General features: G+C 48.7%; 1 protein-coding gene across 1 annotated transcript; it reads left to right on the forward strand.

Annotated features, from left to right (window-relative positions):
• Positions 1-1,850: 1,850 nt before the first annotated feature.
• Positions 1,851-20,153, forward strand: KCNK6 (potassium two pore domain channel subfamily K member 6). The gene is made up of 4 exons (XM_029571495.1): positions 1,851-2,052; positions 3,728-4,082; positions 17,419-17,814; positions 18,412-20,153. The coding sequence occupies exons 2-4, from the start codon at positions 3,776-3,778 to the stop codon at positions 18,654-18,656; spliced, it is 948 nt and encodes a 315-aa protein (XP_029427355.1). The 5' UTR covers positions 1,851-2,052; positions 3,728-3,775; the 3' UTR covers positions 18,657-20,153.
• Positions 20,154-22,218: the final 2,065 nt, after the last annotated feature.

Consider the following 22,218-nt stretch of genomic DNA (forward strand, 5'->3'; position numbering starts at 1 on the left):
AGACAGATCCCGGCCAGAGAAGTTTGTCCATCAGAGGCATTGTGAGGAAAGGTGGACTTTGAGTGGATTAAACAGGTTTATTGTAGAGTGATAGGTAAGGAGAGGCATGAATAGCTTCAATCAGCTTATGGGTCATCATCAACTGATGGACATGTTGGGAGAGTGAACCCAGAGAAAAGGAACCCAGAGAAATGCAGTTGCATGGAGGGTTCCAGTTATGATCTGCCTGTCTCATATTTGTGCTTTCCATATAAGATTGCAATGTCTGCATGGGATTGTGATGATACAGCTGTCCATGCTGTATTAATTTTATATATATATATATATATATATATATATATATATATATATATATATATATATAAAGTATTAGCCATATTGCTGGTTTATTATCACCATGGTGATATTAGAATTTTTCTGTTATTTTCAGAATTAAAAGGCCTGCACAGAATTGTGTACAAATGCACTCATTGTGACACAGCAGATCCCAGTCATAAGAAGCATCTGTTTCATGGTGCAGGAAAAAGTCCCCAAGACAACTATGGACTACAGGGTATGTGGAAGAGACTGCGGTCTCTCGCCAAACAACAAGAAGACTGCAACAAACTCATATAACTTCAGAACATGAGAAAGGATCTTTTCCTCCCCCACCAGATTCCAAGGAATCGGCTGAGCTACAGTCAGGGGATCACTGTGCTGTCTCTCTGGGGAAGGAAGATGCCCAAGATCCGAAGGCTTATTTTAGTCTTACATGGGGCAGTGATTATCAGCCTGGTCCTCAGGGAGGACCATCAGGGCCAGTGCAAGAGCATTTGGAGCCCTAGATGAATCTTGGGTGAGCAGCTGCAGCACAGCACTCCCTCCCCTCCAGTGGCGTGGAAAATGCTCAATCAGAGCGCTCCCTTTGTTGGCAATATTGGCTCTGGCACAGCGCCCCTTTGGGCCTCATGCTGGTGGGATTTTGCCGCCCCCCCCCCCCCAAAAGTTTGGCATGCTAGGTGACTGCTTAATTTGCCTAATGGAAGCACCGGCCCTGAGAACCACCATCCTCCCCTCCTTTGGTCAGCCGGGTTTCAGGTTCTCCACAATGAATATGCATGAGGTAAATCTATACATACTTTATTGGTCTCCAGAGAATGCCAATTTTTTCTCTTGCATATTAATTGTGAGATCCTGAAAGCTCCACCAGCTGTAGGGTCAACGGGACAGGTTTGTGAAATCTTAAATGAAGAACCTGACCGTTGGCCATTGTTTCCCTGGGCTATCCATCTCACCTTCTCTAATCTCTTTACCTGAATATCTTTTCCTCTAGCTCGACTGTTTCTCACAATGCCTTGCTATTACTCTGGGCTGTCTCTCTAGTTTGTTTGCTCTCTGAGCTTTTCTTCTTTTCATTCCCTGGACTATTACTGTCTCGCCCTTCTTATTTCCCACTCTTCCTCTCTAGCTGTATCTCTTCCCTTTCTCTCCATCATACCTGTTGGATCTAGCTGTCTCAGTTCCTCCTCAACCGGCTTTGTCTCTTCTCTCTCTAACTGTATCTCTCCTCTCTTTTTGAACGTCTCCCCTTACTCTTGCTCTCTTTTGGGGCCACCTCTCCCTCATTCTTTTCTCTTCCATAGGGTTTCCCTCCCCTCCCTATTTGGATTGTCTCTCCTCGATCCCGCCCTTGCCTCGCACCCCACTGTCCTCAGGGTTGATCTCCTACTTTCCCAGGACTCTGGGATGCCTGTTTTCCTTCTCCCCTCCCCTCCCCATCTGGGCTTTCCTTCAAATTGTCTCCTGCCTCTCGGCTTTCTGTACCTCCCCATCTCCCCTCCCTCTCTGGGCTTTCCCTCCACATTCTCCCGTCCCACTCTGGGCTGTCTCTCTTCCTTGTCCCCTCCCTCTCTAAGCTTTCTCTACCTTCTCCCTCCCCCTTCGCTCCTCCCTCGCCGGCTGGGTGGAAGTTGTTACAAAGTTTCTTTCCTGTTTTCCCGTCCAAGGGCTGTGGGGACCCGGAACCAGCCGAGAAAGGGCCGGAGAACCGGAGCGAGAGAGAACCAGAGCACGGTGAGTTCCGCACACAAAGAGAAAAACAGCACCGGTGAGACTGAGTCGGAGCGAGAGAAACAGCCTGGGAGAAATACAGAGAGAGAAAGAGTCCAGGACCCAGCCTGGGAGAAGTACAGAGAGAAAAAGAGTGACAGCGTGGGAGGGTCAGGGAGATAAATAGAGTCCAGGAAACAGCCTGGGAGAAGAACAGAGAGAGAGAGAATCTCAGAGAAAGTCTGAGAGAGGAACAGAAAGAAAGAGTGCCAGCTTGAAAGAGGAACACAGAGAGAGCGAGAGAGAGAGAGGTCCCAGGGACAGTCTGGGAGAGGAAGAGAGAGAGGGAGAGAGTCCCAAGGACAGTCTGGGAGAGGAAGAGAGAGAGGGAGAGAGTCCCAAGGACAGTCTGGGAGAGGAAGAGAGAGAGAGGGAGAAAGTCCCAAGGACAGTCTGGGAGAGGAAGAGAGAGAGAGGGAGAAAGTCCCAGGGACAGTCTGGGAGAGGAACAGAGAGAGGGAGAGAGTCCCAGGGACAGTCTGGGAGAGGAACAGAGAGAGGGAGAGAGTCCCAGGGACAGTCTGGGAGAGGAACAGAGAGAGGGAGAGAGGTCCCAGGGACCTCTCTCCCTCTCTCTGAGAGTCCCAGGGACAGTCTGGGAGAGGAACAGAGAGAGGGAGAGAGTCCCAGGGACAGTCTGGGAGAGGAACAGAGAGAGGGAGAGAGGTCCCAGGGACAGTCTGGGAGAGGAACAGAGAGAGGGAGAGAGGGTCCCAGGGACAGTCTGGGAGAGGAACAGAGAGAGGGAGAGAGGACCCAGGGACAGTCTGGGAGAGGAACAGAGAGAGGGAGAGAGGACCCAGGGACAGTCTGGGAGAGGAACAGAGAGAGGGAGAGAGTCCCAGGGACAGTCTGGGAGAGGAACAGAGAGAGGGAGAGAGTCCCAGGGACAGTCTGGGAGAGGAACAGAGAGAGGGAGAGAGTCCCAGGGACAGTCTGGGAGAGGAACAGAGAGAGGGAGAGAGGTCCCAGGGACAGTCTGGGAGAGGAACAGAGAGAGGGAGAGAGTCCCAGGGACAGTCTGGGAGAGGTGAGGAGAGCTCAAGGGACGATATGAGCCTTAGAACAGACGGCAGGAAGAGTGGGGCAGGTGGACTGAACTTTGAGAACATGAGCTGGGGAGAGCTGAGGGGACATTGTGAGTTAGAGAAAAGAATGGTGGGAGTCTAGGGCATGCAGTGATCTTGGGAGGGGAGTGGAAGGAGCCCAGGGGACAGTGGAGCCTGGGAATGGAGTGGGGAATGCAAGGGATGAGGTGAGTCTAGGAGGGGAGCAGGGAGTGGACAGGGGGAGCAAACCTAGGGGACACTGTGAACCTGGGTGAGGGGCAGGGAGAGAGCAGATGTGGGGGGACAGTTTGACCCCTTGGGAGAAGCAAGAAGAACACAGGAAAGGTTGTGAGCCTGTGAGAGCAGCAGGGAGAGTGAGTCAGGGGGGGGGGATGAATCTGGGCAAGAACTGGGGAGAGGTGTGAGGCTGAGGGGTGAGTGAACCAAGGCTAAGAGTGGGGCGAGCAAGGCTGGTGCAAGCCTGGGCGAGGAGAGGGCTGAGTGAGGCTGGGGGATGGGGCAAGCCTGGGTAGAGGAGCAGAAAGAGTGCAATACAGAGTGCGTCTAAACCCTCTCTCCCCTCACTGCAGGTCCTCTCTCCCTGACTCCCTGAGAACTTTCGCTGCGGCAGTCTTGCCATGAAATCCTGGATCGTGATTGGCATCTTCCTGGTTTCCTACTTCTGCTACTTGCTGCTGGGAGCCCTTGTGATCTCCATCATTGAGAAGCCCTATGAAGGACAACTGAGGACAGAACTGCTGATCCTGAAAGCCCGCTTTCTGAACGACAGCCCCTGTGTGAACGAGAGCGAGTTTGAGGGCTTCCTGCAGCAGGTTCTCAGTGCCAACAAGTATGGCGTCTCTGTGCTGCGCGACGCCGCCAATGACAGCAACTGGGATTTTGCCACCTCCTTCTTCTTTGCCAGCACTCTGGTTACCACTGTGGGTGAGTGCCCTGCTGCCTTAACTTCCTTTCTCGTAGGGGCCAAGGGAAAGGCCAGCTCTGAAAATAATCGCCCTGTGAATGCCTCCCCTACTGCCCTTTCTGACTCCTGGTGGGGGCCTCTAAACCTTTCACACCTGCTTGGATCAGCTCATACAATCTGTGTCGTCCCCCCCCCCCCCCTCTAGTGATACGTCAGTTCCCATAGGATTTTCTCATGCATGCTCAGGAAAACCCCTCTTTTGCCTGTCTTTACTGAGGAGGATGTGGAGACCATACCCACATGGGAAACTTTTTTTTTTTTTAGTGGTGATGATTCTTAGCTACTAAACAAAATCATAGTGAAACTAGAAGTTATAATAAATCAGATCGAGAAACTAAAAAATAAGAAATCACCAGGACCGGCTGGTATTCACCCAAGAGTTCTGAAGGAACTCAAACGTGAAATTGCAGACCTGTTTCGGGTGATTTGCAAACTATCATTTAAAACACCACAGTACCAATGTGATGCCAGTTTTTAGAAAGGGCTCTGGGGTGATCCAAGAGACTATAGACCAGTAAGCCTGATATTGGTATTGGGTGAAATGGTAGTAGCTATTCTAAAAACTAACAGGCCGATACTGTAAAAAGTGCGGGAGAGCCGGCGCTCCGTGTTGAGCGCACCTCTCCTGGGCGCGCAATTCTCTCCAATGAGGTCTCGCACTAATAAGGAGGTGCTAGGGACAACCGACGCCGGTAAAATTGAGCATCGGTTGTCCGGACCTGCTGACAGCCATGTGTTGGGAAAGCGGACGCCGGTAAAATTGAGCGTCCAGTTTTCGAACCCACTGACCTAATTTAATTTTTGGTTCCTCCGACTTAATATCGCTAGGATATCAAGTAGGAGGGTGTACAGAAAAGCAGTGTATTCTGCTTTTCTGTACACTTTTTTTTCCGGTTTGCTTAGATTTTAACATTTCAGTATCCCAGGCGATAACTAATAGGCTCATCAACATGCATGTGGTGAGCGCTATTAGTTCTTGCGGGGTTGGCCGCACGTTTTCAACGTGCTGTTACCCCTTATAAGGGGTAATAGACGCGCATCGAAAACGTGCTGCTAAACGGTGTGCTCTGCCGAGTGCACCCTACTGTACCGGCCTGAAAATTAGTAACCACATAGATAGACTTGGCTTAATGGGTGAGAGTCAACATGGATTTTGCAAAGGGAAGTCTTGCCTCGCCAGTTTATTAGATTTTTTTTTTTTTTTTTGGAAGGCGTGAATAAACCTGTGGATAAAGGGGAGCCAGTTCATGCAGTGTATTTGGATTTTCCGAAGGCATTTGACAAAGTCCCTCTTGAGAGAGTCCTCAGGAAATTGGAAAGCCATGGGTTCAGAGGCAGTGTCCTATTGTGCCTTGGTAACTGGATCAAAGACAGGAAACAGAGGGTAGAACTAAAGGGTCAGTTTTCCAATGGAGAAAAGTAAATGCAATTTAATGTGGACAAGTGGAAAGGAAAGGTCGTAGGGAAAAATCATCCCAATTACAGGAACACAATGCTGGGTTCTGTGTTAGGAAAAGGACCTTGGCGTCCTTGTGGACAATACCTTGAAATCTTCCACTCAGTGGGTGGCAGCAGTGAAAAAGGCAAATGGAGTGTTAGGAATTATTGGAAAAGGAATAGTTCTTTATTTTATTTATGAAAAATGTATAGACTGTATTTTGACCAAAGGACAATCAAAGTGGTGTACAATAGGGATGTGCATTCATTTCATCCATTTTGGCAGTACAGATGTACCTCGCCGACTTTATAGTGCACACGAAAAAAAAAAAATGGATAGTATGTGCATAACTCATTCTTAAAAATACTCGCGTACTATCCATTTCCCGCTTGTACTTTAAAGTTGGCGAGGTTCGTGTATACTGCCGAAATGGATGGAACGAATGTACATCCCTAGTGTACAATACATAAAAACATTACAAGACATTAAAATGCAGATGGTAACACAGTATTGCATTGTTTCTAAAGTACAGAACCTATGTCCCACTAGCTGGGGAGAAGCCATGTCTCAGCTGCTTAGGAAAACATAAGTAATCTTGCTCTAACCTCAGCTCTGCTGGAAGTTGGTTCCAATAAATTGGCACCAACACGGAGAACATTGAGGGCCGTCGCTCGCTCACCCCCCTTGACTTTAAATGTTGGAGCCTTAAATACAGTAGAGAATAAAACTGAGAATATCCTAATGCCTTTGATTAGCTCCATGGTGCGACCGCACCTCGAGTATTGGGTGCAGTTCTGGTCGCCCCATCTCAAAAAAAACAAAAAACAAACACACAGCGGACGAGGAAAAGGTACGTAGAAGGGCGACAAACATCATAAAGGGTTGGAAAAGCTCCCTTATGGAGAGAGGCTAAACAGGTTAGGGCTCTTTAGCTTGCAGGGGAGGGAATATGATAGAAATTTATAAAATCATTGAGTAGGGTGGAATGCAATACGGAATGGGTATTTACCCTTTCAAACAACACTAGGACCAGGGGACACTCCATGAAACTAGCAACCGGCAGATCTAAAACAAATTGTACGACTTTTTTTTTTTTCACTCAACGCACAATCAGGCAATGGAATCCATTGTCTGAGGATGCGGTCACATAGTGGGATTCAAGAGAGGGCTGGACAAGTTCCTGAAGGAAAAGCCCCCATAAACGGTCATTAGCCAGGCAGACTTGGGAAAGCCAGCGCTTATCCCTGGGAGTGAGATACAAGAAATAAATCAGCTATTGGGGGATCTGCCGGCTGCTTGCCATCCTGAGGCAGGATGCTGGGCTTGATGGAGTCTGCAGGTCTGCAAGTAAATTTTTAAAGGGGAAACTCCTGTTTTAGAAGAGCTGCAAATTTGGCATGTGCTGTCAAAGTGATACACGGAACGCTTAATAAAATGGAAGGGTACAGCGAGCATCGGCAGATAAAGCTCATGGCCTTGCAGCCCTCTCCGCCTCCCTCTCGCCACTCTGCAGGGCAGGGATTGAATGATAAATCACACACACCCTTAAAAGTAGCCCCCCCCCCCCCCCCCCCAAAAAAAAAGCAACCCACAAAAGCCCCAAATTTCCCGTAGCTGATCTCCAAAACTAGCCCAATTGGGTGTGAAATCCACCCAACTGGCAACACTGTATTGAGCAGGTCCTTCAGCGCAGGTCTGGTTCTTGGCTAACCCTGTGCGAAAACTGAAATTAGCGGCCTCCCCACCACCTTAAAAAAAAAAAATGCAGCTCTAGGGCAAATGGCATGCTGGGTGAAAAAATGTTAGATGCCCCCTCCCCTGCAACTGATCCCTGCTCCTCGGGGCCAAAGGGTAAGGTAGTGAGACTGGGGAGGGAGAATGGTGAACATCCCCCCCCCCCCCCCCCAGAGTGACATAGATTAGTGCGGTGGGCACACTTTCTCTCTCCGCCTGACTTCAGCGCACTCCCATTCTCTGCCCACCACTCCAGTGCTGGACGTAGAGGATGTGTATAGAAATGCTGCATCTACAGAATAAAGAGAGACTCTCTTTCATTTTCTGTTAATCATGCATCTCTGGTTCACACATCAGCAAACAAATCTCCAATACATATTTTGTCTAAATAACCAAGCAGTAAAGCATGCCTGATATTAACTTTATCTGGCAATTTGGCTGTGAGACATTGCAAGAAAAACTCTTGCAAAAAAAAAGAAAAGAAAGCCCCTGGCCAGTTCTAGCCACCCAGCAAAACTATTTTTAAAATCATTTGACAACATTGCAACAATAATTTAAGATAATGGATACAAGATCTTATTCATTTGATATTTAAAGCCTGGGAGAATATTCCTGCAGGTGTCAGTTAACTGTTTGGACACAAATACAGAATAAAGAGACCATAAAGCATAATGAGAAAAGTGCAGACCAAAATTAAACTGGAAATCACAGCAAACCAAAATCTGTATGCAGTGCAACATTACCTTTCCTCCTAAAATATCTAACAATAAAATCAAGAAGTATAAATCATGAATCATAATAGTAAAACCATACTATTAAAAAGAATACATATTTCAAAACATCTAAAGAATAGAACATCTAATAATTAAAATCATATTACAAATTTCCCAAAATACCAATAAAATATTTCAAAACAGCAGAAACATCAAATAACTCCCAAGAATTAAAACAAGGATAAAAAAAAATCTCTTGCTCTCCAAACCTATGATTTTTTTTATTTCCAGTCACCCTGAGATTGTTGTGGATTGGAGGAGGAGGGATTCACAAACATTATCCTCTCTTTCTCTCACACACACACATCCTTGTTAATTCTCTCACACACTACCTCTCTCTTTCACATACACATGTTCTCTCCCTGATACACATATTGTGCATGTGAGAGCCTACATCTGACACAGGCTCTGTCGCATACCATCTCTCTCACACACACACTATGTGTGTGGAGCCTGTTTGTGAGCGTATGTGCATGTGAGAGCCTATGTGTGACACACAGGCTCTCACACACATGTTCATTCTTTCACACACTCCCTCTCTTACACTCGTCTATGCTCTCACGTACACACAGGCTCCTTACACATACACACACAGATTGTGTGTGTGTAAGAGCCTATGTGTAATGCACTGACATCCTCACACACAGACACAGGCAGGCTCTATCTATCACACACATATGCAAGCTCTGGCATTCAGTGTTTCACCTTCTCCAATTGACCTCTGATCTTTCAGCTGCTGCAGGTTGGGCTCTGCAGCAGCCTGCAGGCCTCTCTCTCCTTCAGCTGGCAACGGGATGGGCTCCGCTGCTGGCTGCCGGCTCTTTTGCCCCTTTGGCTGCTGTGGGACAGGCTCTGTGGCAGCCTGCTGGCCTTGCTCTATCTTCAGCCACTAGTGGGATGGCTCCGCTGTTGGCTGCTGAGTTGAGGATCATTTTTAAACTTATTTTTTTTGGTGGGGGTCTGGGGCGACAGCAATACCAGCTTCCCTCGCTCGTGATCGTGGCGTGGGCCATAAACGGTAGCAGGAGTCACATTTTAATCAACATCATCTCCTGCAGCTCTTGTCGGCCCCTTAGCAGCAGGAGATGACGTTCGCTTAAGCACGACTCCTGCTGCCGGCGGTCAGATGGATGGAAGCTGGGGGATAGCGTGGCTGCCGGCTGCACCGGATCGGGCAGGGGTTGGCTTTATCCCTTGCCTGATCTGATGTATAACACTGGGATGGCACCCCCTTAGTTGTGGCGTCCTGTGCAGTCGCACCAGTCGCACGCTCCATAAGCTGGCTCTGCTTCAGTGGGACCCACAGCCCTTCTCAGGGCTCCCTAAGTATCCTGGGATGTATTTCATCCGGCCCCATGGCCTTGTCCCGTTCGGTTTTCCTGTTTCCATCCAAATGCCTTCTGCCCTAAATGGGGATGTACCTACCCCACTCGCATCCAGCGATGGTCATTCTCCAGGGTCTTCCTTAGTGAAAACCAAATTGGAGTCTTTGTTCAATATTGCTGCTGCTGCTTCTTCATCTTTGTCTGTTTGCGAGCACCTCGGGAGTCTCCCCACCCCTCTTCTCGTAGCCTTCTTATCTACTATAGAGGCACGGTAATGTAACCTGGGCTTCCTTGCTTTTGGTACTTTCAGTCTGATAGGAGCGGTTCTTGGCCGCATGAGAGATTTGGCTGTACTCTGATTGGGTGTCTGAGCTTCAGGTGGGGGTTATCTGAATGTTTCCCGTGGTGGTGGGGAGGGAACGGAGCTATGGGCCAGCAGTTTCAGCGCGGTCTGAACCGGCTCCTCGGCCAGGGACCAGAGACTGCCACTCCCCCGAGGATGCAGTAACTCGACCCCCCCCCCCCCCCCCGCCCCAGGTCTGGCGACTAAGTGTCACTGTCCAGCGGCAGTGGTTGAAACTCCCTCTCCCTGGGGCCTGTGAGCGTTGCCTCTGCCACATCGCCCGGTGCATCCCATGGCAGCATTTGTCACTGGGCCAGAACCTTACTCTATGTGTGTTTGTATTCAGTTTCACATGACACCTCCTCCCCCCCCCCCCCCCTGCTGACTGTAACGGTTGCTGGCTCGTTATATCTTTCTTTCCTGTGCCAGAGACTGTGCAGTGCCTGCCATCCCACAGCTGAGATGATAAGGAGTCAGCTTGAGCTGCTCCTCTGCCCAGCAGCAGCAGCCTGGGGAGAGAGGATGTGTGCACTGACGTGGCGGCTGCGCCCTGGGCAAACAGTAATATGAGCTGCAGGGAGCTGAGGGTGCGCCTCACCAGACCTGGCTGAATGCAGCTCTTGCCCCCCCCCCCCCCCCCCCCCGAGTGTCTTTTCATTAAAAAGAGGCACTTTTTAGGAATTCTAGTACAAAAAGGAACACCTCCTGGGGTCGGTCGCGTGCATCCATTCCATCTGCCTTTTCCACACACCAGGACTGGACACTCAAGGACTTGGTGGTGGTGGGGTTTGCCCCTCCCCTCCTCTCATTTGCATACATTTGCATAAAATCAAGAAATATAAAAACAGCAGAAGGAAATGACTGGTGGCAGGGGAGAAGACTGGGAGCGGTTAAGATCAAAAGGCAGTGGGGATAGGAGGATAAAGAAGAGGGAAGTAGGGGGGAGAGAAGTCAAACCCTCCCCCCCTCTTGTGCCACCAGCTTCCTCCTTCAGCAAATCCTCATCCTCCCCACTCAGTCTCCCATTCTCTCCCCATAATTGCTAGCTTCTGCCTTTCTCCCTCCTCCTTTTCCCCCCGCTCCCAACTTCCACCCCCTTGTTCTCTCTTCTCCCTGCTCACTTCCCCTCCCTCTCCTCTTGCTCTCTCTCACTCCCGCCCCCTGCTTGCTGCTCCCCAGCTCTCCTAGTTCTTCCCCTGCCTGGTCCCGGTGGTGTGCGGGCCTCTTTGGATTGGAGGGGTGCTGAGCTGTACAGCAGGCGACAGCAGATCTCGACTCTCACACACGATCCGGCACGCACCATAGCGGCGGCACGCCGGCAGCACTGTCAGCAGTTCCCACGGCCCTGACGGCAGCAGCAGTGGCGGCAGCAGCAGCAAGACCGCATGGCACCAGTGCCAAAAGTAGGACACCCTGGCTGCCCAGCAGCAGCGGAGCAGAAGGCTGAGTTACCAGCGGCAGCTAGCAGGGAAAGGTCTGGCAGCAAAAAGGCCCAAATGGTTGAGTTGCTGGTTTTTTGAACTTGCTTGCAGGGGAAGTCGCATCTTTAACATGTAACTTCCATCGCGTCCACCTTGCAGGTAAGGGGGAGGATCAAAGCACGACTCATCAGCACTCCAGCTGGTGGGGCCGTGTCCCCGTGGACCACTCCTTTCCAATGACCATGCCCTATAGCCTGAACAGGCACAGAGCAAAGTTGCTCGGCTGTAACGGGTGTTTTACTTGGACAGCGAGACAATCGGTCACAGATGGGATGTGTCATCCAACGGCATCAAGTTGGGCCTGATCTATAGCTGAAAGTTCTGGAATCGCCCCGCCCCTGCGCAGTAGGTCGGTGCCAAGAGCCGTTAGACTCTGCGTTCTCCTCAGCCTTGTTCTGTCTGCTAACGTGAACTGTTGAGTCTGATCTTTTCCCATTTTAACCATGTCTGAGGCAAGCTCCCGCAAAGGGGTCTGCCCTTTCCGTCTTTGTCCTCAATGCCACAAGAAGATATAGTCTAGGGATCTTCATGATGTCTGCCTCATCTGCTTTGCACCTCCTCATGCTTCGTCTAACTGCAAAGCATGCGGCCGCATGTCTCCCAGAGGGGGTTGCTACAGGGATCCTAAGGTCAAGTATGAATTCCTACGGGTGAAGTCTTTTAAAAGGAAGTTAGATGATCTTCCACCCTATCAATGCAAGTCTCGCCTTTCCAGTAGCTGTGACTCCAGAGATCCACCGGCCCTAACCCCCGTGGTAGATCTCAACCACAGCCCGCATAAAGTGCGCCTGTCGCCTATGGGTCGGCCATACCCCACCAAGAGTGATCATGGCTCTTCTCTAGTCTCCTGCCTGCCCACCAGCCAGCTGCCTAAAAGAGCATGCAGCTGATTGGTGCAGCAGCTCAGAGCAACAGGCAATTTGATTGGCCCCTGGCCCGGCCACCATATTCTAGCTTTCTGCTGCCTGCTTTGAGTGGATTTTACAGTGTCCGGTTACACTTGTGAGCAGACCCAGTACAACTGAGGGGAGTTGGTCATCCTAATCTGCCTGCCTGTGGGCCCTGTGTCAGCGCCTAAACCAACAGAGGTCTGGTCTCGTGTTTCCCGTCCCCCTTGTAATTTCCTGTGTTGTGTGGTTGAGTACATTCCCCTCCGCCCCCCCACCGCTGGTCGTGTGGGGAGAGAGAGCAGCTGGAGATGGTTGGGGGGAGATCAGACACTTGAGACCTGCTGCTGGAGGGAGAAGTGGAGAGCCCCCATAGCCTGCAGTTCAGTGTTAAATGGCTTGCAAACCAGAACCCCGCTCCCATAGATGTACACAGCTTTTACCGTTGTTACATTTCAGGCCTCTCTGGTTCCTCTCCCTGGGTGGCAGGAAAGTGGGGGCGAGGAGGAACAGAACAGCAGAATATGATGTTGTGCATCTTTAGGTAGAGAAAGCAAAAAAGGTAATTTTTGCCTTCTGGGCCAATCAGCCCTGTGTTGCCATGACAATGGTCCTTCCCATCAGCAGAGCCCTCATTTGCATAAGCACTTTGCTTACGCTGAGGCCACAAATTTTAAAGTCATTTCGAGAGAAAAAGAAAAGGGGAAGCAGGAAACCTCTGACCAGCCGTGTGCGCTTTTCTTCCTTGCATGTGGTGGCTTTTCCCTCACAGGAGAGCTGGGGCAGGGAGCCTTTTCCACAGCTCTCACCACGCGCGTGATAAAAAAGCAGAACAGGTTTGTTCCTTAAACATTAAAATGTGTGGCGCTTCTGCTGCTTAGCTGCTCTCTTCATGGTGAGTCTGATTAAAATCGGGGCGGGGCAGTGCTGTCCTATTTGTCATCAGAGCCTGCCCCTTGCAGGTGTTGATACAGGTAAAGCATGAATACAGCACGGAGAGCTGAAGAGTGGATCTTCATCGGAGCCCCTCACAGGTGTAACAGTGAAACATGTAAAGCATGAATATATCAGGGACAGTGGAGGAGGGGATTCTGGCCAGCGGCCATCTGCCATAGCTCCTCTTTTCCCAGGACACAGCACTCTCTTGATCCTGCTCGGGCACATCCATTTTCTTCCATATACTTTTACAACATCTCTGAAGCTGTCCGGCAAAGTAAGGCAGACCCCCCTGTAACCGTCTCTTTTTAGTCATGGTTACACCCCGAGCACACTGATGGTTTAAGGGCTGAAGGGTGTGGGCTGGGATTTTGAGGCCTTTGTTTATTTTTCCATTTTCCATCTATTGCTTCCATGTGGCAGCCTAAGAGATATTCAGCCCGTGAGACATGTTCCTGGTTTAAGGAAGCCCAGCCCAACTGTGAGACCCAAGTTCTAGTCCCACCACTGCCACCAGCTTTCACCACACAACTCCAACTTCGTCAACCTCAGCACCTCCCTGAGCGAGTCGCTTGTGCCTTTCTTCGATGAGACGCAGGTGGTGAGCTCTTTGCCCCAAGGCACCCTCCTAACCATAAGGTTTATCTTGGACATTGCCGCTGGCTGACCGCGCCATTTGAGTAATCTGCATATATCATGGCACGCCCATCAATGTGTGCAGTCAGGTAGAAACTGATTCCTGACATTTGCGTTTGGTTGATCTTGTACATTCTCTTGTCACCCTTATGGTGTAAACTGGTTTTGTGGCTGGGTGTGTTGCATATTTTGAGAGACCCACACTTCCCTGTGGATTGATTTTAAAGCAGTACTGCTATAAATGTGGAAAGAAATGCTCCCCTCTTTAAATAAGAGCCAGCTGAGGGGTGAGCGCATAAGCAGCGGTGTCACAGGGCTTGGTCACCTTTGCTAGCAGTAATTTAGTTATAGGTTTGACAGTTGCTTGGTTTTGATTGTAAATATTACTACCCTTAATGTAAGGCTTGGGAGTAACCTGCACGTAGCGGCACTTACAATCATAAGAAACTTGCTGGGTAGACTGGAAGGCCCATTTGGTCTTTTTCTGCCGCCCTGCTATGTTACTATATATGTTAGTCAGGTTTCTCACAGCTCAGGTAGTCGGGAGTCCCTATCACATACTCTGGCATTTTCCTTCCCTTTCTCACCAACTAAAAGGTCACCCCTCCCTCTAGCTCCAGGGACAGCAAAAGCAGGCTGAGCCAGTCTTGTACAGGGGTGGCTCAAAAGCAATCTGCTGCCTGAGGCCAGGAATGCGATGGTGCTCCTCCTCCCCCCTTCCCCAAGGCACCGAGCAGGGTAAATCTTCAAGGGGAGGGGGGCTCTTGGAGTCTGGCCCTTCCAGTGATTTCAAATGCTGCAGAAGGGGGAAAGCAGGGGTCAGCGTTCTCAGAAGAGTGGCTGATAGAGTGTCAGTAATATTTCCAGGAAGCCGGCAACCCTACCACATTTCTCCTGCATTTGCCCCCTGGAGAAATGGGAGATGGGTGGAGATCTGTGTGTGAGATGCTGTCTCTCCAGGGTGGAGATCTGTGTGTGAGATGCTGTCTCTCCAGGTTGGTGCAAGGTGAACCTTTTAGAGCTTTGCGCCATCTCCTTCCCAGCTCTTACTCCGCACAATTAAAAAATTATACATTTATAATAGATTTTACATTTAAAAAGGACATGCATAGTCTTCTGAACTTAAAAAAAAAATCACATGTATATTATTTTTACATGCACTGCTGTAGTGCCAACCAGAAAACCCTGCAAAAAAAAAATAAATGTGGAATCCATATGGTATTAAGCCAGTGTAAATTGCATTCAATATATGCTTAGCCCTGAGAGAGCCACAAATAAACTGAATTACAATAACAGCATAGTAAAGCCCCCATACCTAAACAGCACTAACTGCCACTACCGGTAGCAATGTTACCTATGAAAAGGCAATGACATGGGGACCCAGGCTGTCCGCTTCCTCCTACCACCCTCCTCAAAATGCCAGAAACAATTTCCTTTTGGGATTCAAAAGGCAGCAGCTTTATTAACAATATAACAAGCCAACAAAAACATCTTAATATATGTACCCGAGCTTGTAAGGAAAAAATAACCCCGCCCCCAGGCCCGTAGGCTCAATGGCCGCATCAGCAGTCCCTGCCACAGTCCAGCAAGGATCCGCCCACCCCCGAGCGACCGAACCCAGTCGCAGCAAAGAAGCCCAACTTCATCTCTGACCTTCCGACTATCCCGGCTGCTTGGTCTCTACAACCCAATCAGTAAGCCAAGCTCGGGTAACCCGCCACAGGCATGGAAAAGCCAAAGGTTTTTCATATGATTCCCCCCCCCCCCCCCCCAATAAGACATGGCCTATGATCCCTGAAATAAAATGTCCTCCAAGGCCTCCTGTAATGTGTTAAAAAATAAATCAAGGCACTGCCCCCTGCCCCCCCTCTCAGCCTGCCCCGCCCATAATTCCATGAATTGAAAACTGGACAAGTTTTTTCAACGCCATCAGAGCTCGCAACAAAAGCACAGCCTTTTTCCCATGCTGATCCACCCAGAGAAAAAACCCATGCCGGTAAAGAGGAGCCGTGTTCTCCACCCCATTACTAGCCCTAGCCCCCAATTCCCCAACCTGACAAGCCCCCCAAAATGCTAAAACAAAGGCAATTCGAAACAAACATGACTCGTAATCAGAGCCACAAACCCACAGGGCTCCATTCCATAAATCCTGCAAAATCTCACGAGTGATGGGCAAACGTCCGGCACCTGATGGCAGAAGCTCCCTAGCCCCATCCCATCGATAATTTACGTATCGCAAAACGACCTGCAGGAACCCCCCCCCCCCCTCAGAATAAAAAAACGAAAACCCAGCAATATGCCTGCTAATAGCTGCTTTGGAGAAACCTGAACTCCTAGCATGATCGGTGTAGCCCCAAATTCCACCCGTTCCAAAGAGAAAACGGGCAACCTTCTTTGCACCACAGAGGTGCCCAGACCAGGTGGATGGAGCTGGCGATGCTCGCAGCAATTAACTGGGCCCCGCCGAGCCTCCCGGTTCCACATTCAGAGCCAGCAGGCGAAACTGGTCCCCGAGAAGGTAAGGGTAGAACCAATCGGGTAACAAGGGGGGGGGGGTAAAGAAAAGAGGTGGGCATGAGCTGAGCATCAGCTGGACAGACAAGGTAAGGAGCAGGGGAATGACCGAAAAAAGGGCATTTGTAAAAAAACAAACAAAAAAACAAACCACAAAGGGGGCTTGCTCAGCTGAAAATGGATAAATGGAAAGGCACAATGCTGTGAGCGTGTGCCTACTTCTGTGTGGCACCCGTACTTGCAAGTTCGTAAAATAAAAGAAATATATTGTTTCACCACTACATAATTTTCTGAGAAGGTGCAGTGCCACTTCAGTCTCAAAGCAGCCACACAGAGGCATCTTGTGCTGGGAGAGCTGGCAAAATTCCCAGGGCCTATTAGTCAGGCACAACAGTTTCATCTTGGGCTCTGCATCAGTTAATGATGTATGTCCTTATTAAACCCACCTCCTTTTGGTCAGACAGAGACTCCCTCTGTACTTGGTGTTGCAGCTGCAATTACTCGGATACCGTGTTTATCCGGACTGTAGACGCAAGCCCGTTTATCTGGTCCCAAAATAATGTTCTGTGTGATTAAAGTAAGATATTGGGCAGCCTCGGGGGTTTTGGCAAAGGATGGAGCAGTAGTGAGGCTGTGCTCCCTGGGTTTCACTTTGTAGACTGATCAGATGGTAAAGTGTCCTGTGGTTTGTGTTTTATGTGCATGCCCCCCCCCCCCCTTATAACTTTGACACAGATAGACCTACTGTAGCTGCCCCAAGCTTTGTGTGGTTTGTTCTTGGAGAGGGGTAGAAGGACATCCAGCTTTTCCCACTTGTCAAAGTTGGTGAGTGTTTTAGGGATGGTGGGAGCAAAGTTTGCACATTTCCAAATGAAATACATTGCAGAGAGAGAGAGATTTGTACTTGTTTTTACATTTTATAGCAGCTGTCTCCTTCTGGGGTGTATGTCAAGCATTTGCTATTTTCTCCCAGAGGCAGATTTCAGGGAACAGCTGGAAGGGAGAGACAGCGGGAAATGACTGAATGCTGCCCTTGGACTTCCCTAAGGATGCCTGTGTGTGACTCTCTCCCGACCTATTAGGGGTTCTCTGCTTTATTTAAAGAAAAGACAAAATGTGTGTGCTTGGTAAGGGCAGGTGTCGGAGATGATGATCCCTTCTCCCATTCTGCCTCTCTTGTTTTCTTCCTGACATGAGCTCACCTGCTCCCTGCTCTTCCCTCCTCCCAGGTTATGGTTACACCACGCCGCTCTCGGACTCCGGCAAGGCCTTCTGCATCTTCTTCGCAGTGATCGGCGTGCCCATCACCATGCTGGTGATGTCTATCTCCGCCCGGCGCCTTATGACCTTCTTCACCTACAAGCCCATCGACTACTTTGTTGTGCGGCGGGGCTACAGCCGGCACAGCGTGACCAAAGTCCACTTCCTGGTCCTGCTCCTAGTCATGCTGGTGATCTTCTTCCTGGTGCCCTCGGCTGTGTTTAGCAGCATTGAGGAGTCGTGGTCTTACTTAGATGCCTTCTACTTTTGTTTCATATCACTCTGCACCATTGGCCTTGGAGACTATGTAGCTGGAGAGCAGTATGACCAGAAGCTGCGGCCCTTCTATAAGATCTGTGTCACCTGTGAGTATTTCTCCCCAAGAAATTTAGAATGGAACACTTGGTTTTTCTTCTTGCTCCTTTCGGGTTCCAGATTAATCAGAATAACCTTTTTTTGGGCTTTTAGTACCATGAACCTCCATTTACCACTGTTCATGGGTGTTTACTCTCTCTTATATCTCCTCCCCCTACCAACTTGCTCACCCTGGTCATTGGTCATGGGCTGGGGACTATGCACCGGGGCGCCTTCCACAGCTGTGCAGTCATAGGCCCTAACTGGCCACTAGGTGTCGCCATTGCATGGTGACTGGGATTCTTTCACCATCCTCAGCCCTGGCTCACACGGGAGGGTGGGGAGGAAGACATGCCCAGGACTTGAACTTGGGTCCTTTGCATGACCGTGCACAGCGCTGCCCTTGAGCCACCGAGCTGGCCCAAGAAAAGACTTTAACAAAAACAAGTTCTAATGACATGGAGTTCCTGCCAACTCTGGGCAGCTTTTGTTATGGGGTCACTTGGCCCTTCTGCAGAGTCTTGACTCTTGCTCTTCTCCACTGATTTTTCCCATTGTGGTTTTCCAGCTGCTCCTTTCTAATCTCCTGGCTCTGCTTTCCTCTGCAGTTTATCTCCTCATTGGCCTCGTGGGCATGCTGATCATCCTCCACACCTTCCACAAAGCCGCCGATCTGTTCGGCCTCACCGACCTGGTCTTCAAGCCCCACCAGGAGGAGGAGAAGGAGGAAAGGGACCACGAGAGGATCCTGGACACCTCTGTCTCGAAGAAACCAGTAGAGTCAAGAGAAACAGAGGTGCAAAAACAGCTGAACCCATCCTCTCACACTGGTTATTCCTCCATCAACAGATAGCCCTGGTGATAGGGCAACCTCGGGGAGGGGGAGGGGGGGGGCTGTTGACCTGGCAACCACAGGAACCCTGGGCAGCCAAAAAGAGAAACTGGCATTGACATTTTGTAGACTGATAAAAGAGGCTTCACTAGAAAACATATCTTATTTTGAACCACTTTTATTTGGGATTCTTTCCTGATTCACTACAAATCTCTGGCATTTTCTTCCGGCAGTCTAGCGTAATTTTTTTTTTTTTCCATTTTTTCCACCCACTTACCCCCACCAAGGCAAGACACAAGGAGAAATGCTGAGTGCTCAGGACAGGGGTCACGGAGAGCCCGAGGAGCACAATTTTGTGAAAACTTTGGGTCATTTTCTTCTTTGTTTATTTTAGATGTTTAGGTCACACTTTAATATGGAGGGAGCCATTTTGTCTGGCAGTGTGCACTGTGCAACAAAATGGCTGCTTCCATGGTAACCCAATTGCATGTTAGAGGGTTACATAAAGCGGAGCTTAGTTTTTTGCTCAGATTGCACAAATATATCTTCCACATTGCCTTCTGCAACCCACTTTGTTGCAAGTTTTACTTAAGGAGAGTTCTTCTTTGGTGGGCTGGAAGACTTACAGTTTTTTGGTGAGATTTTTTTTTAATTTTTTAAAACCCAGTTTGATACAGTAAAATAATGTGACCAAGGTGACTTCTTCAGTGGATCTGACTGTCCTTGATCATCCTTTTTTTTTTTTTTTTTTGTTGGTTTCGATGGTTGGCCAGTGCAAGGAACGTTTTGCTTCTCTGGAAGAATGATCGGCTAGATCTATCTTGCCCACCCCCTTCCCAGCCCTAGAATGGTAACAGATTGCAGGGTGTGGCCTCTCACCCCCTTGCCGTCCTTTGTGAATGACATATCTGGTGCTCGCTTCGGTTGCCACTTCATCTGGGTGAAACCAAAAAGATTGATCCAGTCCTGGTATTGTCACAGTGCATGCAGGGATACATAGGTCCTACCCAAGAAAACCAGAACTTGACATTCCATGCATGCCGGGGGTGGACAAAACCAGGACTGGATCAGCCTCTTCACGTGGCCACGCTCTGTTCGCCCCCTCTCCAGAAGCTGCTTCTGCTGCCTGGCACACAGCAGATAAGGATAGCACCATTCCAGCAGGGAGGCTTGTGTTAGAACAGAAATACTCAAACGTCCTCTGGCAATTTTCCAAGCCGTCTTTGCCTCTCCACTCATGTAAGGGGAGGCTCTTTGCCCGCAGTAATTCAGATCCCTACGTGCTCCCCTGATGTTTCCTCCCCATTGCAGGCAGTGGCTCAGCACTGCTCAGCCTGCTCCCTGCCTGCCTGCACTTTTTAAGAATTGTTTTGTATTTTATTTAAATGATGCTAGAAGGATTATTTTTTGCTCTTTAGCACGTGTACTATACACGCTGCGTTTTCTCGAGGGACTGGTGTTTTGTAGTTGTTTTTTGTTTAATGTAGTTTGAATAAATTGCCTTTTACATGTTTTTCAGATTTTTCTTTTTGCTTCTTACTTTGAAAACTCTGGGTTATGTCCATTGCAGCCCACCCTGTGTGCAGCATTGTCAAAACTGTGTGGGATGTGCAGGGAGGAAAAAGTCCATTGGTTTGTTCTCTTACCTTTGTACCCTGCTTTGTCAATCCCAAAGAACTGCCTGAAGCACCTTGCAAAGAGTTAAACATGCAATTCATAAAATATGGTTTGAGATTCAGTAATGATAGGGAGGATCAACTTGGTGGGGGTGTGGAGCTTTGTCTGGGAGGGTAGAGAGTCCAACACGATAAAGATCATACAAGAGACTAAATACTCAGTATAATCTATATGGGTAGAAATCCCGTGTGAGTTGGGTAAGAGTATAGTGATAGGAGTATACTACCATCCACCTGGTCAAAATGGTCAGACAGATGATGAAATGCTAAGAGAAATCAGGGAAGCTAACCAATTTGGCAGTGCAATAAAAATGGGAGATTTCAATTACTCCAATATTGACTGGTTAAGTGTAACATCAGGACATGCTGGAGAGGTAAATTTTCTGGATGGAATAAATGACAGCTTTATGGAGCAATTGGTTCAGAACCAATAAGAGAGGGAGCTATTTTAGATTTAATTCTTAGTGGAACACAGGATTTGTTGACAGAGGTAACAGTGGTAGAGCCACTTGGCAATAGTGATCATAACATGATCAGATTTGAACTAATGACTGCAAGGGGGACAATATGTAAATCTACAGCTCTAATACTAAACTTTCAAAAAGGAAACTTTTGATAAAATGAGGAAAATAGAACAAAAACTGAAAGGTTCAGCTGCAAAGGTTAAATGTGTACAACAAGAGTGGACATTGTTTAAAAATACAATCCTAGAAACCCAGTCCAGATGTATACCATGCATTAAAAAAGATGGAAGGAAGGCAAAACAATTATCGGCATGGTTAAAACATAAGAACATAAGAAAATGCCATACTGGGTCAGACCAAGGGTCCATCAAGCCCAGCATCCTGTTTCCAACAGTGGCCAGTCCAGGCCACAAGAACCTGGCAAGTACCCAAAAACTAAGTCTATTCCATATTACCATTGCTAATGGCAGTGGCTATTCTCTTAAGTGAGGTGAAAGAGGCAATTTTAGTCAAAAACGTCCTTAAAAAAAAAAATGGAAGAACGATCCATTTGAAGAAAATAGGAAAAAGCATAAGCTTGACAAGTTAAATATAAAGGCCATATACTGGCTGAAGTGAAATTAACTTCTCCAACATACGGGCCGATACAGAAAAACCTGCGGGAGAGCCGGAGAGCGCCCGCTCTTCCGGCGCATGCCCAGGCCACTCTCCTGGGCGCGCAATTCAGAAAAAAAAATATGTAAATGAGGGCTCGCAGTAAAAGGAGGCGCTAGGGACACTAGCGCGTCCCTAGCGCCTCCTTTTTGACAGAAGCGGCAGCTGTCAGCGGGTTTGATAGCCGACGCTCAATTTTACCTGCATCAGTTCTTGATCCCACTGATAGCCACGGGTTCGTAAAACAGACGCCGGCAAAATTGAGTGTCCGTCTTCCAACCTGCGGGCTGCGGGCAGATTTTTAATTTTTTTTTATTTTTGGGGCCTCCAACTTAATATCGCTATGATATTAAGTTGGAGGGTGTACAGAAAAGCACATTTTTCTGCTTTTCTGTACACTTTCCTGGTGCCGACCTGGCGCCTTTGGCAGGCGTTAATTTCTGAAAGTAAAATGTGCGGCTTGGCTGCGCATTTTACTTTCTGGATCGCGCAGGAAGAACTAATAGGCCCATCAACATGCATCTGCATGTTGCGGGCGCTGTTAGTTTCGGGGGGGTTGGTCGTGCATTTTCCATGCGCTATTATCCCTTACTGTCTAAGGGGTAAAAATAGCGCGTAGAAAACACGCAGCCAAACGGGGGCTATCTGCGCTCAGCCTGAGCGCACTTTACTGCATCGGCCCGATACAAAGTATAATAAGAAATTAGGGGTAAGCATATTAATCAATTTTAATAATCCTTAACATATTAATTTAAAATAGGATTTATTCACAATATCATATAGACAAAG

This window comes from Rhinatrema bivittatum, chromosome 11, assembly GCF_901001135.1.
Source record: "Rhinatrema bivittatum chromosome 11, aRhiBiv1.1, whole genome shotgun sequence".
Taxonomy (NCBI): domain Eukaryota; kingdom Metazoa; phylum Chordata; class Amphibia; order Gymnophiona; family Rhinatrematidae; genus Rhinatrema; species Rhinatrema bivittatum.

Bases quoted from the DNA above. Each gene is read 5' to 3' on its own strand.
- KCNK6 (XM_029571495.1), top strand. From the start codon at position 3,776: ATGAAATCCTGGATCGTGATTGGCATCTTCCTGGTTTCCTACTTCTGC. The intron at 4,083-17,418 runs GTGAGTGCCCTG...CCCTCCTCCCAG, and splicing joins CACTCTGGTTACCACTGTGG to GTTATGGTTACACCACGCCG. The intron at 17,815-18,411 runs GTGAGTATTTCT...TTTCCTCTGCAG, and splicing joins CTATAAGATCTGTGTCACCT to TTTATCTCCTCATTGGCCTC.